The 15426-nt window shown below is 47.8% G+C and overlaps 1 protein-coding gene across 3 annotated transcripts; it reads left to right on the top strand.

The window, feature by feature from the left end:
* Positions 1–1386: 1386 nt before the first annotated feature.
* Positions 1387–14939, top strand: FGF6 (fibroblast growth factor 6). Of its 3 annotated transcripts, XM_055315581.1 has the most exons (4): positions 1409–1732; positions 2685–2788; positions 13092–13205; positions 14761–14939. In XM_055315581.1, the coding sequence occupies exons 1-4, from the start codon at positions 1417–1419 to the stop codon at positions 14935–14937; spliced, it is 711 nt and encodes a 236-aa protein (XP_055171556.1). In that variant the 5' UTR covers positions 1409–1416; the 3' UTR covers positions 14938–14939. The 3 variants fall into 3 exon arrangements, with proteins under 3 accessions (XP_055171557.1, XP_055171556.1, XP_055171558.1); XM_055315582.1 differs by lacking the exon at positions 14761–14939 and having other exon boundaries at positions 1387–1732; positions 13092–13285; XM_055315583.1 differs by lacking the exon at positions 13092–13205.
* Positions 14940–15426: the final 487 nt, after the last annotated feature.

Raw genomic sequence — 15426 nt, 5'->3', positions numbered from 1 at the left:
CAACAATCCAAATGAAGGCAGAAAGGCAGAAAGGCAGGGAGAAGTACAGACTAGAGGCTTGAACACAGACTGGAGCAGGAGACTTGGAAGCAGAGGGGAGGAAATGGTATCTCAGAAGAGTCCCTAGGCAGTGGCACTCATCTTAGGAGCTTTCCCCAGGCTGCCTGTAACTTCCAGCCTGTATGGGGAGGGAGGTGAATCATTTTGGGCCATTGAAATAATTCTATGATGTACTCTTAGCACAGAATGAGCTCAATAGACTCTGTGGGCCAGCCTGGTCATCTATCTTCTACTACAGGCAATCCTGTGGGGGAGTTAAAAGCACAGGCTTTGGATTCAGGCCAACTATAGATATTCTGGCTTTGCCACTTGTTAGCTATGGTAACTCAGGCCAGTCACTGAAGTTCTCTATACCTTAGCTTATCTATAAAATGGAAATACTATCAATGGGATGCCAAGGACAAGCTCAGGTAGAAAAATGGCAAGTGGGCTATGTCAGGTGCAACTTCCACCTCATTGACAGGGCGAATGTCATAGCCAGCACAGCAAGCAGAAGCCTGACCTAGCCCTCTCCTCCTTGACAGTCCCAAAGCTCCTGGGGCCACCTCCCTACCCCCCACCACCAAATCTCTGTTCTCTCCTGTTTAAAGGGCTCAGCTCTCAGTGTCCCACAAGCCTACCTTGCCATGAACCACCATGAGCTCTTTCCATGAAAAGGTCTCTAGGGTAGCCCATAGGCCATGATCATTGCCCACCACCAAACTTTCCCTATCACTGTCTTTACCCTTTGCCCTCTAAATAAGCAAGCCAGCAGCACTGCCAGGCGAAGAACTTTTGCCCGGTTTGGGTTGTGGGTAGCCTCTTGCCTCCCTCTTCCCCTGGGCTCCCAGCCAAATCCTCCCTCCCTCAGAGATGCTCTCTGCTCACTTCATTCCTGCCTCATAGCTGGAATGACAGTGGCTCCCAGAATCCCTGGGGTGTGGGGAGGGTGATGGGGGTCTGGGGAGGCAGCCAGGCCCAGGAGCAGGTTAATGTTACAGCCCTGGATAAATGAGCTGGGCCAGTTGACGTCAGGGTGATGATGGGTGGAGGGGAGGGCCAGGCTGCTGAACTATAAAGATAGGTCAAATCAAGTATAATCAACTTGGGACGGAGCAAGCGGGCGAGCTAGAAACCGTCCCCAAGCCATGGTCCCTACCAGCCGCGGCTCAGCCTGGGTCCCTCTGCTCCCGACCCGAGTGCCCAAAGCAGGCTTTGGTTTCATGTCAGCAGCCTTCATCTGCCTTCCAAAAATAAGCCCCTGCCGCCATGCTGAGGGGAGAAAAACAAGAAGGGCGGTATTTTTAGGGCCATTAATTCTGACCACGTGCCTGAGAGGCAAGGTGGATGGCCCTGGGACAGAGGCTGTTCATCACTATGTCCCGGGGAGCAGGACGCCTTCAGGGCACACTGTGGGCTCTCGTCTTCCTAGGCGTCCTAGTGGGCATGGTGGTGCCCTTGCCTGCAGGTACCCACGCCAACAGCACACTGCTGGACTCCAGGGGCTGGGGCACTCTGCTGTCAAGGTCTCGAGCCGGGCTAGCTGGAGAGATTGCCGGGGTGAATTGGGAGAGTGGCTATTTGGTGGGGATCAAGCGGCAGAGGAGGCTCTACTGCAACGTGGGCATCGGCTTTCACCTCCAGGTGCCCCCCGACGGCCGGATCAGCGGGACCCACGAGGAGAACCCCTACAGTGAGTGCCAGCTGCAGCCAGTTGGGAAGCTGGGGGCTTGGGCTCAAGCAAGACTAAAAGATGATGGGGACTTGCTCTGGTGCATGGGCTCCTATTATAATGGGGAGAGAACCGTGATTCCCTACTTGGATGCTCATAAACATAGTCACCTCTCCCAGACTCACTGGGACCCTGCCTAGTTGCAGGCTTAATATGCTGAGGTCCAAGCATTCTGGTGTCCTTTGCCATCACCCCTTGGAGCCCCAGTGGCACCAATTACTTTAGCATTACACACACCTGTGACTGTGTAAGGCCACAGGGAACCATCAGCCGGGAAGCCATAAGGCAAGGGTGGTGAGAGTAAATGAGGGCAGCAGGACCAGATTAAACCCAGGCTGATTTTTACTTAGCTTCCCTCTTTGAGAAGAAAAGGCAAGTATCTGCAAAATTTCCCTGCTGAAGCACATCTTTCTTTTTTATTCCAACCTCCCCAGCTTCCTCGTCCTACAAGTTGATGGGTTGCTGCATAGATAGACTCCCACCCAAGAGAGGATGGGGGCTGCATGATCCAGGCAAGCCATCAGCTTCCATGCGGCTGCAGTGTTTGCAAGTTCAGAGGAGCTGAGATTTGTTGAAACATGTAGAGTATCTCCTTTATTAAAAAAAACAATCGGCATTCCTTTTTCTACTCCAGGCAAGGACCTCATGTGATTAAGTCAGTGAAAGCTAATCTTCTGTAGATATGCTGCAAGCCCTGGCTCTGATGTCAGAACCCTCCTTGCGGAACTGGACCTTTGACAGTATAGTGACAGGACGTGCCGAGTCCAAAGTGAGATCAGGCATAGAGGTGATAAGGGTCTGGCTTTCTAGGAGCAGAGGACAGACTTAGATGCCCTTGTGGCATTGCCTCTAGATCAACATCCCACTCTGCTCTGCATAAGCCCTGGGTAATGCCCCCTGCTTTCTTTGTCAGGCCTGCTGGAGATTTCCACAGTGGAGCGGGGTGTGGTGAGTCTCTTTGGAGTGAAAAGTGCCCTCTTCGTTGCCATGAACAGTAAAGGCAGATTATACACAACGGTGAGTCCATTGGGCTGGGGGATCTCCAGGTCGTATGAGGGCTGCAGCTTGCACAGTTGGAAAAAATACTACAAAAGCTTGAGTAGAGAAGTGAATATCAGTCTAGAATAAGAAGGAAGGGTCCATCACAGTGACAGCCCTGGCAGCTCATGCTTGGTTTGCTTCACAGTTGATTGGCTTCTGCTCTGCACCATGCTTTTCCTGACCTTTCCATCCTTTGTCATTAAATGGGAATCAGAGCTCAGGAGGCTACTGGTTCTGAAGGAGACCTGCACCCTGACATGAAGCTGTCATCTGGGCTTATGGTCAGGTTTGATCCCCTGAACTGGAGAGGCCCAGCGGAGCCAGCCTGTCTCTCAGCCTGCGGTGCTCTGTCCCATGACCCACCTCAGAGAGGTACCTTCCCACCTAGAGTGCAGGAAGAGGAGAGATGGAGACTCTCTTCCCCACCTTCACTGTATTGAAATTTTACTTTAAGATTTTAAGTCTTCTGACCTCTGCTCCCATAGGCTGGAGAAGCGTCCTCCTATTCCACGCTCTGGGCTGGCACCTCACCTCCAGCTCCCTCCCCCACACAGATCACCCAGGGGAGGGCAAATTCAAACCCTTTTGTAAACGCAACCAACCCCTAAGCATATTTACCAAAATCTCTGTTCTCTTTGACACCCAGTAGTCCTGGGGCTCTCCTCCTATGATTCAGCTTATTCCAAGATAGGGACAGGGAAAACATCCCTATGAAGTTGAAGAAACTGGGAGTTCTTTTGACAGAAATAAGAAGGCTAAAAAGGTAGACCTCTGAACAATTATTAAGGAATACCAGAGTTATTTATGGGAAGGGTGTGGAGTGCTGTTCTACTTCTCCTTGGACACAGACTGAGCATCGGGAAATGAGGAGAGATCTAGGATTGGTGCCAGGTTCCGGGAGGCCGAGGGGTCTGCTACATACCCAAAGGGGGTACTCAGATAGCTTCTTCCCTGTAATCTTTAGTGCTGACACTAAATCTGGGTTGGTTTGCATGGAGACAAAGCATGGGTTAAAAGTGGGCATCTGAAGAGGAAATAGCTGGAGAATAGATGGTGCCAGGAACCAGAACTTGGGTCCCAGTCTGAACACCAGATGCACTGCTGCCATGGGATTTCTGCACATTACCTGCAGAGCCTTGAGGCAGCTCTGCATACAGCTGTGATAGTACAAACTTAAAGACCCAGTATCCCATCTGTAAAGGGAGGATAAAGATCACACACACCTCCTGAGGGTACTGGGGCATAATGCTCGAGAAGCATTCTGCAGGGTGCCCAACAAACAGTAGGTACTCAATATGGGTGGCTATTTATATTGTCTGAGCCGGGCAGAGGTACCCTCCATGAGGCTCTGCACCCCTCTTTCCTAAAGGCAAGACATGAAAGAGGAACTTCTGCATCCATATCATTTTGGTAACTTGTTCAAAGTACTGATTTCAGGGACCTCCATTAAAGATGCTTACTCAGCAGGGCTGGGATGGGGGCCCGATAATTGGTTTGTTTATTATTTTTGAAGCTTCTATGGTATTTCTGAGACATGGGCAGGCTTGGGGACCACCAAGCAACATGGACTTTGGAGGGCTGGGCAGTTGAAACCCAGCATGAGGCTTGGAATTCCCAGACACCCTTTTTCTCAGACCACTCTGCACAAAGGTGATGGAGAAGACAGGAGGTTGCCTGGGACCAACCTAGATTTGGGTGCAGCAGGGCCCCTTCCATGGCATGAGTCATCCCCAAAAGCCCCTTCTCGCCAGTCTGCGCTGTACCTGGGGTCCTCCTGATTGGAGATCCAGGAATGGGTGGTGTTGGCTGTGGCACTGTCTGCAAGGGACTATTTAGGAGGTAGATCTCCTGGAAGGAAGCCCAGACAACAGAAAACCTGTTTCTTTCTCCTTACCCAGAAGGATGCTCAACTCTGAGGCAGAGAGAGGGCATATATGTAGGAACAATTATCCACTTCCCACTTGAAATGTGTGTCCCTGGTAAGAAAACCTATATGAGATTCCAAAATCAGAGCTTTCATCAAGCAGAGAAAGCACTGCAGGGATTCCCCGAGAGGCTTAGTTAGTTTACCATCTGACTCTTGATCTCAGCTCAGGTCTTGATCTTAGGGTCATGAGTTCAAGCTCCATGTTGAAAAAGAAAGAAAGAAGAAAAGAAAAAAAGAAAAAGAAAGAAAGAAAGAAAGAAAGAAAGAAAGAAAGAAAGAAAGAAAGAAAGAAAAGAATGACAAGAAAGCAGGCAAAGTGGTAAAGCATTGAGTAGTTAAAGGGAAGGAGCCACTCTGAATTGTGGGCTGACTCCTGAAGTCAGAGACACCTCCGCCCTGCCCCCAGGGCACATGACTTCGGTGGGGGGGGGGGTGTCAAGTGGGCCCATGAGCTGGAAGGTTCACTAAGTGAGCAAGTCCAGAGAAAAGCGGGGCTGTCCTGAGGAAAGATCTGTACACTCTGCACTCTCTGCCCACCTGGTCCCATACCCCGGCAGCATCAGGCCCAGGAGCACCTTCTCTGAGGTGGGAGATTGTCCTCTCTGGAGCCCAGGGCCAGGGTACAGAGAGTGGGGCTGGATGAGGGAGTCTGGCCAAACTGTGCCCCAAGCTTGGGCAACTGATGCTTTGTGTGGCTGTGCATCAGATGCTGCTGAACCACCTCTGCCCCCTCCTGCTACCCCTCTGGGGCCTGTTATCACAGTCTAAAAAAACAATTGCCAACTGATCCCCGGAGCCAGGAAGACTCCTGCTGGGTGATGATTTCATTCACACTATTTCCCTTAAGCCCCTAGAGCTGCCTCATCTCCCAGGGCTCAGCTGCTACTGCCTGCAACTAAAAGGGATTTCTCATGGAGGGAGGGGACCCATGCTGGGGCTAGGGACAGGGGACAGCTCGGGGTCAGGGAATAAGATCCCAGAACACTCACCTAGGAAGAGTGGCCTCTTACATGTGTCACCTCTAGGAAAGAGGGGTGCAGAGCCTCATGACAGGGTACCTCTGCCCGGCTTAGACAATATAAATAGCCACCCATATTGAGCACCTACTTTGTCGGGCACCCTGCAGAGTGTTTTCCAAACATTATGCCCCAGCATCCCCAGGAGGTGCGTGTGATCTTTATCCTCCCTTTACAGATGGGACACTAGGTCTTTAAGTTTGCATTATCATAGCTGTATGCAGAGCTGCCTCAGGGCTCTGCAGGTAAGGCGCAGAAATCCCATGGCAGCAGTGCATCTGGTGTACAGACTGGGACCCGAGTTCTAGCTCCCGCCCCATCTACCCTCCACCACTCTCCCATTTGTAGCAAAATCATTGACCTTCTTTCAGGCTGTATCTCTGTTCTCTCAATATCGACAGAGGCAGAAATCAGTGAATTCCACTCTCCTTCATCCTTTTAAAAATAAAATTGAAAATTATCAAAGATCTCCACCTGCCAATGTTCCATGAGAATCCTTTGGCCCAGAAAAAAATGTATACTGACAAGAAGCTAGTAGGAATTCACTTATGCTTTTAAGCAATTTTAGTTTTACTAATTTTAACTGTGTCTACATCCTTTTAATCAATAGTAGCATGACAACGTGCAAAACACAGTATTTGTTTCATTCATCAAGACCTTTGATTATTCTCTCGGGCATTATTTTGGGAGGGTGAGGACCAAGCCCTGCCCACACTCAGCAGCAAAGCTCAAAGAACAGATTTCTGATAGGATGTATTAGCACAGAGGGGAAATACTGGGGGGTGGGACCTGAGAGCCCTGCAGACAGCCCTCCCCGACACACACGGCCTGCCTGCTCAGAGAGCTACACAGGAGTGAGAAGAATGATATGCCTGCTGAAGCCCTTTTCAGCACTTGAAGGGATGAGCACTGGGTGTTATACTATATGTTGGCAAATCAAACTTCAATAAAAAAAGAAAAAAGAAAGAAAGAAAGAAAGAAAGAAAGAAAGAAAGAAAGAAAGAAAGAAAGAAAACCTTTCAAACACTTCTAATTTGACAATGCAATTGTGTGTTAGGAAAGGGAGTTGCAATATATAGACCTCTCCAGAGCTGGGAGATCTTATTTCTCCATTTCAGCTAAGGACAGAAAAAAGAAGTCGTCAGGGGCTGCAGAAGGAAGGGTCTTAGGAAAAAGTGCTTCCCCCCCCTTACCCCACTCCTCAAATACCTCCTATCCCTGCTCTTCCCATGCACACTCATAAACCAGGAATAATGGGGCAAGTGGCCAAGGGCAGCCCTGGGAGGAAGAACTTTAACAACAAGCATCTACCTCCACCAGCCCAGGTGACTTACCTCTGCCTGGAGACAAGAGGATGGATGTCTCATCTACCCTAGACTAGCATAAGGGGCATTTCTTGGCAGAGGTCACATGCTGAAACAGCCCTCTGCAAAACAAACCCCTCTCCAAAATGCCCTTCTCCATGTAAGAGCTGATCGCTTTGGAGTTTGGTTCCACGTAAGTCTGATTAGACCAACATGGAATTTAAGACGTTGTCACGCTGGGGCCTGAGGCCCGGCAGGCCCAGGAAATATGATCCAGTGGAATTATTTTCATTTGTTCAAGTAATAATATATGGTAGCTGCTTTTATTAACACGGCATTCACTTGGCACGAGTGCTTTTCTCACCAGAGCCAAGCAGCCAGCACTCCCGGGCCATGAGAACCGGGCTCAGGATGCGGTGGACATGGATTAAGGGGCTGGGGCTGGATACCACTTTGGGCATCAGTCTGGGCAGCAGGAAAATCCCACTGGCCTGAAGCTTCGGCTACTTCAAAGAGTTCAGAGAAAGGGTCTTGACCTCCTGCCACCTGCACCCCAAGAACAGGGCAGAGGGGCGCAAGAAAGGGATCCTCAGGAGAAAGAGGGGGCTCTGAAAGCAAACTTCCTCTGAAAGCAAAGTTCTCTTGTTTCACTCTTGTACACCATTCTGAGGAAGCCAGGAATGTGAGCGAGGCTAGAAAAAAAGAATCAAATGGAAAGAAACAAAAGTAGGAAAACATTTCTTAATGGAGAGGGAATTTGAGTAATCGAAACGGAATGAGCAGAGATGGGATGAGCACAGTGCACACAACCACCGTCATGCACAGTTAAACAATGTTTCAGGAGCCCCAGATGCTGGGAAAGCCTGGGTTCTTAAACTGGACACATCCTAAAATGGTGGATATGGGCAGATGCACTCAAGAGTCTCCCTTCCCCTGCCCTCCACCCCCCTCGTCCCCCACCCCCTAGCACCAGGGTTTCATTTCCCTCGACAGTTTACAAACCACATCGAAACCTCTCTGTAAGCATCATCCACCTCAGAAGGGCATCCTCCTGGATGCTGACGCTGGGTTACTCTCCAGGGATGTATAAGTTAGAACAGAGGGGCAAGTGGTGGGTGGCAGGGCCTGAACAGGAGAAGGGGGGACCACTGGTTTTGGATACAAATGTTTTCTCACTTCCTTTCCTGGCCCATCTCGTATCCTGAATTCCTTTCAATAATCTACTCACATGACTAGATAATACATGAACATGGGGAGGGGGGTGGGCAGTGCAAAAGAATATGCCATGGAAATCTGGTCCCCCTTCACACTGCCATCTTGAAGCCTTTAGTACCTCCCCAGAGAAAGACACTGGACCAGCTCCTTATGTGCTGCTCCAAGAAGAACCTGTGCCCCTGGGGGTGTTCCCTCACTGTTATTTTATAAAGTCACACATATGAGAGCATACTACACACTGTTTTGAACCTTGCCTCTTCACTTAATGGTATGTCTTTGAGACCACTTCAAGTCAGTGCGCAGAGCGGTTACATATTTTTTCATGAGTATTCAATTGTGTGGATTTGCCAGAATGGAATGAACTACTTCCCTCCTAATAGATGCTTTGTTGTTTTTGGTCTTTTACTATTATAAATAATGTTGCAGGGAGTAACTCTTGTACATGTGTAGGAGCTTGACGGTAAGATAACTTCCTGGAAGCAGAATTATTAGTCAAAGTTATATTCCTTTTTTATTCTATTAGATACTGGCAAATTGCTCTTTATAGAGGTTATAACAATATTTGCACCCACAGATGTTACATGAGAATTCCTAGTCTTCATGCCCTCACCAATGAAAGAGTATTATCAAGGGGCACCTGGGTGGTTCAATGGGTTAAGTGTCAAGACTACTGAGTTCGGCTTGGGTCATGATCTCAGGGTCATGAGATGGAGCCCTGAGTGAGGCTCTGTGCTCAGTGCAGAGACTGCTTGGCATTCTCTCTCTCTCTCTCTCTCTCTCTGCCCCCCTTCACCCTGCTCACACCTTCTTTCTCTCTCTCTAAAAAAGAAAAAAAGAGAGAGAGAAAGGAAGGAAGGAAGAAAAAAAGAATATTTTCAAACATCTGATTTCTCTTAAACAATTAAAAATGTTACCTCATCATTATGACTTAGATTTCTCTTATTAGGTATATTTTCTTATGTTCAAATGTTAATTGTATTTTCTTTTCTGTGAATGGTCTATTCATAAACAGTCCATTTCTCAGTTAAGGTATGGTAACAAAATATACTCTCCAACACATATACATTGCAACTATTTTTTATTTTACTTATTTATTTGTTCGTTTGTTTGTTTTTTAAGTAGGCTCCACACCCAGCATGGAGCCCAACATGGGGCTTGCACTCATGACCCTGAGATCAAGAGCTGGACACTCAACCAACTGAGCCACCCAGGTGCCCCAGTACTGCAACTATTTTTTAACTGAATTTGCTATTTATATTTTTGTTTTGCTTAAGGCAACTTTTACCAGACTCAAATTTATTTGGTTTCACTTTTTTATGGTATATAGTTTTTTGTGTCCTCATCAAAAAGGGCTTCCTGACTCAAGATTACTTAAATCAAATTTTTTTCTGGACTCTTAAGGTTCTCTTTTTTGCATTTAGATCTTTGCTACTTATAAGGGCCCCTGGGTGGCTCAGTCAGTTAAGCTTCTACCTTTGGCTCAGGTCATGATCCCAGAGTCCTGGGAACAAGCCCCACATCAGGGTCCCTGCTGGGTGGGGCACCTGCTTCTTCCTCTCCCTCTGCTGTTCCCCCTACATATGTTCTATCTGTCAAATAAATAAACAAAATCTTATAAATAAATAAATAAATAAATAAATAAAACCTTTGCTACTTATAGAATTTTCTTTAATATAAGGAGTGAAATAAGAAATCAAACTTTATTACTATTATTATTTTTATTATTATTATTATTAGATGTTATCCAGTTGTTCTAACACCATGTTCTCTCCAGTGATTTGAAATGCTACTTTTATTTTATATGAATTTCAGGTCCATTTTTATTTTATATTGCTATATTTGGATCAATTTCTGGAGTCTATATTTTGTTCATCAATCTGCACCAGATTCTTTTTTTTTTTTTTTTTGAGAGAGAGAGAGTGAGTGAGCGCGCACATGCACATGCAAGTGTGCACAGAGGGGCTGGGGTAAGAGTGGGGGTGGTGGTGACAGAGGGAGGAAAGAGAGAATATCCCAAGCAGGCTCCATGGTCAGCACAGAGCCCCATGTGGAGCTCAGTCCCAGGACCCTGACATCATGACCTGAACTAAAATCAAGAGTGCAAAGCTTAACCGACTGAGCCACCCAGTCACCCCTGCACCAGACTTTTAATCAGTGTAGTTTTATTCCTTAGTAATTTGCAATCAATCCTGAGTGCCTTGCTCCTAGTGATGTTGCTCCAGAGCTTTGATCATCAACAATCTTAGCTTCTGTGGCTTACTCTACACCCCATGCACAGGTAAAGAAACCACGGTCCAGAGAGGCTCCGAAGAGCAGTGCAGCTTCTGTATATCCTAATTCTGTGGTCTTCTCATACAAGTTCATGGTCTCTGAGTCATTCAGTCAATAACTGCAGAGCTTAAAAGCAAAAATGTCCAATAACCCATAGCAGGTTTTGCAGGAATGGTGATTCGGGGTAAGACAAAGTTTTTTAGGGCTTTTAATGCAAATTAGTTCATGATAGAGAAGAATTATAGTAATAACAATATTTTTTACTTTACTATGTGCCAAGTGTTATACCAATGACTTTCTTTTTTTTAATGTCTTATTTATCTATTCATGAGAGACACACAGAGAGAGGTAGAGACATAGACAGAAGGAGAATCAGGCTCCCCGCAGGGAGACTGATGTAGGACTCCATTCCAGGACCCCGGGATCATGACCTGAGCTGAAGGCAGATGATCAACCACAGAGCTAGCCAGGTATCCCTATACCAATAATTTTCTGTACATTATTTCAATTAATGCTAACTCCAATTCTATGACATCAAAATTCTTACTGCCCCATTTTACAGATAAGGGAATGGAGGTTAACTCGAGATGAGGGAGGTTAAATCACTTGCCCAGGTTCATATAGCTACTAAGTAAGAGGTGAATAATCATCAGTGTAACCTCACAGCTAGTGCACAAATATGCTCCATACCTACTTTGATTAGTTTATTCCCTCTACCTTTGGCATATTCCTTCCACAAATGCTTACTGAGCATTCATAACAAAGGTAGCTTGTGAAAACCCAAGCTCCCTAGTGTGGTACTGGGAAGCCAGCTGGCATGCCAGTCTAAAGCTTTCACATTCATCTCAGCTAAATTAACACATGCGGAAGTGCCTTGTAAACAATAAACATTGGGGGGCTTGAGTGGGGAAAGGAGGAGGGGGCAAAAGGAAGGGAGTATGCTGTTTCCCCCTCACACTGCACTGCCCCCTTTCTCACTCTCATGCTGTCCTGAAGAGCCAATCATGTAGGGAGTATCCACCTGTCCCTCTGCTGCCTCTGTGAAATAATCATCCATTCAGCATCACGTACCTGACAAGACACAATCCTTGTCTTGGGCAACTTGGAATCTATTGGGAAAGAAGATGCTGGCCCTGGGGAATCACATACTCTTGTCCATGCTGTCTGAGCAGTACACCCAAAGAGCTGTAAGAATCTGGGGGCCCAGTGAGCTAGCTCATCACCCTCTGCTCATAACAGGAAGAGGCTCTGGTCCTTCCTCCGCCTTCAACCAGCCCAGGGTGCTCAGAGAACGATTCCTTCAGAGATGGTCAGACGACACCTCTGGCACAACCATCCAGCCATTGAGTGGGCTTTTTATAGCTGATGGCCTCAGTCAGCAGGAAGGAGTCAGAAAGCACATCCCACCTCTCTCTTTTTGTTTCATTCTGTATTTCTTTTGAGGCTGGATCCCCTATCTCCTGGTTTTCACCTTGATCCCTCTTCCTCTAGACCCCACAGAACCATTCCCTGTCCTAAGCACAGAAACCTCCCCAGCTTCCCTCAGCAGTGGCCCTGCAGGCTGAGGGAGGAAGGGCCCTCTTTTCTAGGAATAAAGGAGGACGTGGGTGATATAGCAGGAATGAACTTGTTGATGTGTGACAGGAAGTTCAGCATTCATTTTCTGAACAGATGGTCCACACGCGCTTCTCTACCAAATTAGCACTGCAGAGGCTGATTTATCACTAGCCCCAGACTCCACGGCACCACCTGCCACAAAGGGAACCAGGTTCTCTTCCTCATAAAAATGGCTGCTCCTTATCATTTCTGTTCCCAAACTTCCCTGGAGAGCTCTGAATGTCTAGAAGGCATCAGGCATCTTTTGGGCTCAAAGTCAAAACCAGGAATGAACCTCTTTAAGGGTTTGCAAACCTGGGGCATCAACTGGGAAAGACAGAGTGAGGGGAAATCAGTGGAAAGAAGAAAGGGTTAACATAGTCAACAGATAGCGTTGGAAAGGACATGGGGAGTCATCTGTCTCCCAACCTCTGCTAACCACACCTCACCAACAACCCAGCCCACAGCTTGCAGAAAAGGGAACAAAGGCTGAGAGGGAAGAGCCTGCCCAACGTCATACAACCAGGAAGCAGAGAAGCCACAGAGTGGAACCCAGGCCCCCAACCTACTCCATTAGACAACCTCTCTCAGTGGACTTGAGAAAACAGCCTATTGCATCCTTCTCTGGTCCTTTCTCTGAATGGAATAAATTATCAGCTAGGTGCTTAGAGGAGAGAGCCCTGAACTAAAAGTCAAGAAACCCACTCCATATTACACAAACAATCTATCTGTCCCTGGACCTTGATTTTCTCATCCTAATGGAGGGAACGTGAGAGAGGTCCAACAGAGTTCAGAAGTCTCTTCCTTTCTGATCTTCCATGTTTCCATTCACCTAGGATGGCTCAGATTCCCTGTTGGTTGTCTTACAAAGGGGAGGGGAGGCGCATCCAGGAGGGGGCCTGCTACACCTCATTTATAATTGAGCCTCTGTTTGCCCATTTCTTTGGCAGCCCAGCTTCCAAGAGGAATGCAAGTTCAGAGAAACCCTCCTGCCCAACAATTACAATGCCTATGAGTCAGACCTGTACAGAGGGACCTACATCGCACTGAGCAAATATGGACGGGTAAAGCGGGGCAGCAAGGTGTCCCCAATCATGACTGTCACTCACTTCCTTCCCAGGATATAAGGACCCTGAAAGGAGGCTTGCAGATTGAAAACAACATCTTTTGTATTGGAATTTTGCACAAATGAACAATTCCCCTTACCGCCACCCCATCCCCGCCATGACTCCTGAGTTGGGCTTCTCCTGTGCTTGGGGAGAAGGCACACCGGACCCTATGGTATGTAACCAATCCAAGTGAACGGTTGCAACCACTATCCTAGAATGGCAATGGATACTTGCTCTGACCTCAACTGAGGAAAGAAGGTACATGTGGCATATGACCATGTGCACAGGGAAATGCCAGGGTGGCAGTGTGTGTGTGTGTGTGTGTGTGTGTTGAGGTATATCCATACATCTTTGTGTAGGTGGTCTGAGCAAAGGCATTACAGAGCATCAGGTTTCTCTCCCCCAGTATCATGGCAGCAGGAATCTGCCTGCAAGAATGTCACTTGTCAATCCAGCTGGATTGATATGTACTCCTGTTCTGCCTCTTTCCAATCATCTTTCCATCCAGAGGCCACTTGAGTGCATGCATGGGATGCACAGGCAGTGGGGAGCAGCTGTCCCCTAAGCATAGAGGGCAGAGTGGAAGGGAGTATGGTTTATCTGCAAACCAGAAAGAAAGTGGGCAGGCTCCAAACTTCCTGCCTGTGAGAGCTCTGGGGACACTGGGCTGCCCTGACAGGGGAGCTGGGAAAGAAGGGATCCTCTTCTTGAAGAAATGGGGTAGAGCAGTGCCTCAGGCAGTTGGGGAAGGCCTGCTGGAAGCAGCGGAAGGGACTGGATGTTCTATGAAGTGCCATTCTGCCTGGAGGATTCAGTGCCGCCTGTGGCTCCAAGAACAAGCTGGGGCCTGGCTCCCTGCCCATAACTTTTCCTCCTTTTGAACTAGGTCTTATTTTAACCTCAGATGACAAGGATCCTAATAATGGCAACTTCTTTGGCGAGAGGTGAGGGGGTGCAAAGTAGGGCATGAAGGAAGTAGAGAGGCTTTGGACCGCAGATGATAATTCCTCTCCAGCTACGTCCGGGAAACTCACCCAAGTCCTCATCTGATACTCTCACTTCCTTCTTGGTCGTCCTCATCTTGCATACACACTGGTGCCTGGATGCAGTAGAATGGGCACCATGACCTCCAGAGTTTGCCCCCTCTGGCCCCCCTACAGTAAGAGAAGAGTGATAATCCCGTGAAATCAAGCAGCCAAGCTATAACAGCTCCTTGCTCTACAATGCCGTCTTGCCTCCTGTCCTTTGAGAGTATTTAAAGCAGAGGTTCCCCCAAGTGACTATAAATGTTGTCTGCCTGGAGCCTTCAGATTCCTGAACCATTGGAATGTTCCTAAATCTGAAACCAGAGAGAGCCATATCAGAGTGCAAATATTTTCGGCATTATACGTGAACCATCGTGTTACAAAATGACCTGACACCCTTTGCTACTCTCAGGGGCCCCTGCCTGCAAGACAGCCCCTCATCTGCTGCAAATACCTTCATCTTCGACATACCTCTCTATTTGCAGATGAGGCCATCTATAGATAGACCTGAGCTGAGCGACTGTGAACTGGACATGGAAGTTGGCCACCCAACGGAGACATCATACTGGCTATCTCTCTGTCCAGCACACATCAGGAAGGACATATGCTGGATGAGGAGGAAAAGGCCACACCAAGGTGAGCAAAGATTCAACAGGCAATAAGAGCTCAGGAGCATGACTGGACATGACCAAGCCTTGGAAGAAACTGGAAGGAGTTGGGGTCTTTGTTCAAGTGGAAGGGGGAAAAAGTTGGTCCATCTTGACCATTTGGAATATTTGAAGTGCAGCTCTGCTTGGAGGCAGAGGACAAAGCTGATTATCTTGTCTAGAGTAATTTACTGATCTCTTTGACAGGGTATATGAGAAACTGACTCACTCAGAACCTGAGGCATGCATCAGATCCGATAGAACGTGCCGGGAGTGCAGGCAGGCTGGGAGGATGGACAGACAGTGATCTGGTGGAGAGAAAAGTTTTAGGTCCCAAAGCTCTAGTTCCTTTCTTCCTAAATCTCTAAGCCAACTTGGCATGGGAGGGGATACATTTCTAAAGAGAGTCTCAAGGCCTCAGATTCCTGCATCTCTCTAGAGGCTCATAAAAGTGCTCAAACACTGACAAGGAGCTCCCCCAAATGTTCACTCCTAACTTTCATG

Source organism: Nyctereutes procyonoides, unplaced genomic scaffold (genome assembly GCF_905146905.1).
Source record: "Nyctereutes procyonoides isolate TBG_1078 unplaced genomic scaffold, NYPRO_anot_genome, whole genome shotgun sequence".
NCBI lineage: Eukaryota > Metazoa > Chordata > Mammalia > Carnivora > Canidae > Nyctereutes > Nyctereutes procyonoides.
This window is presented reverse-complemented; position numbering and strand designations above follow the sequence as displayed.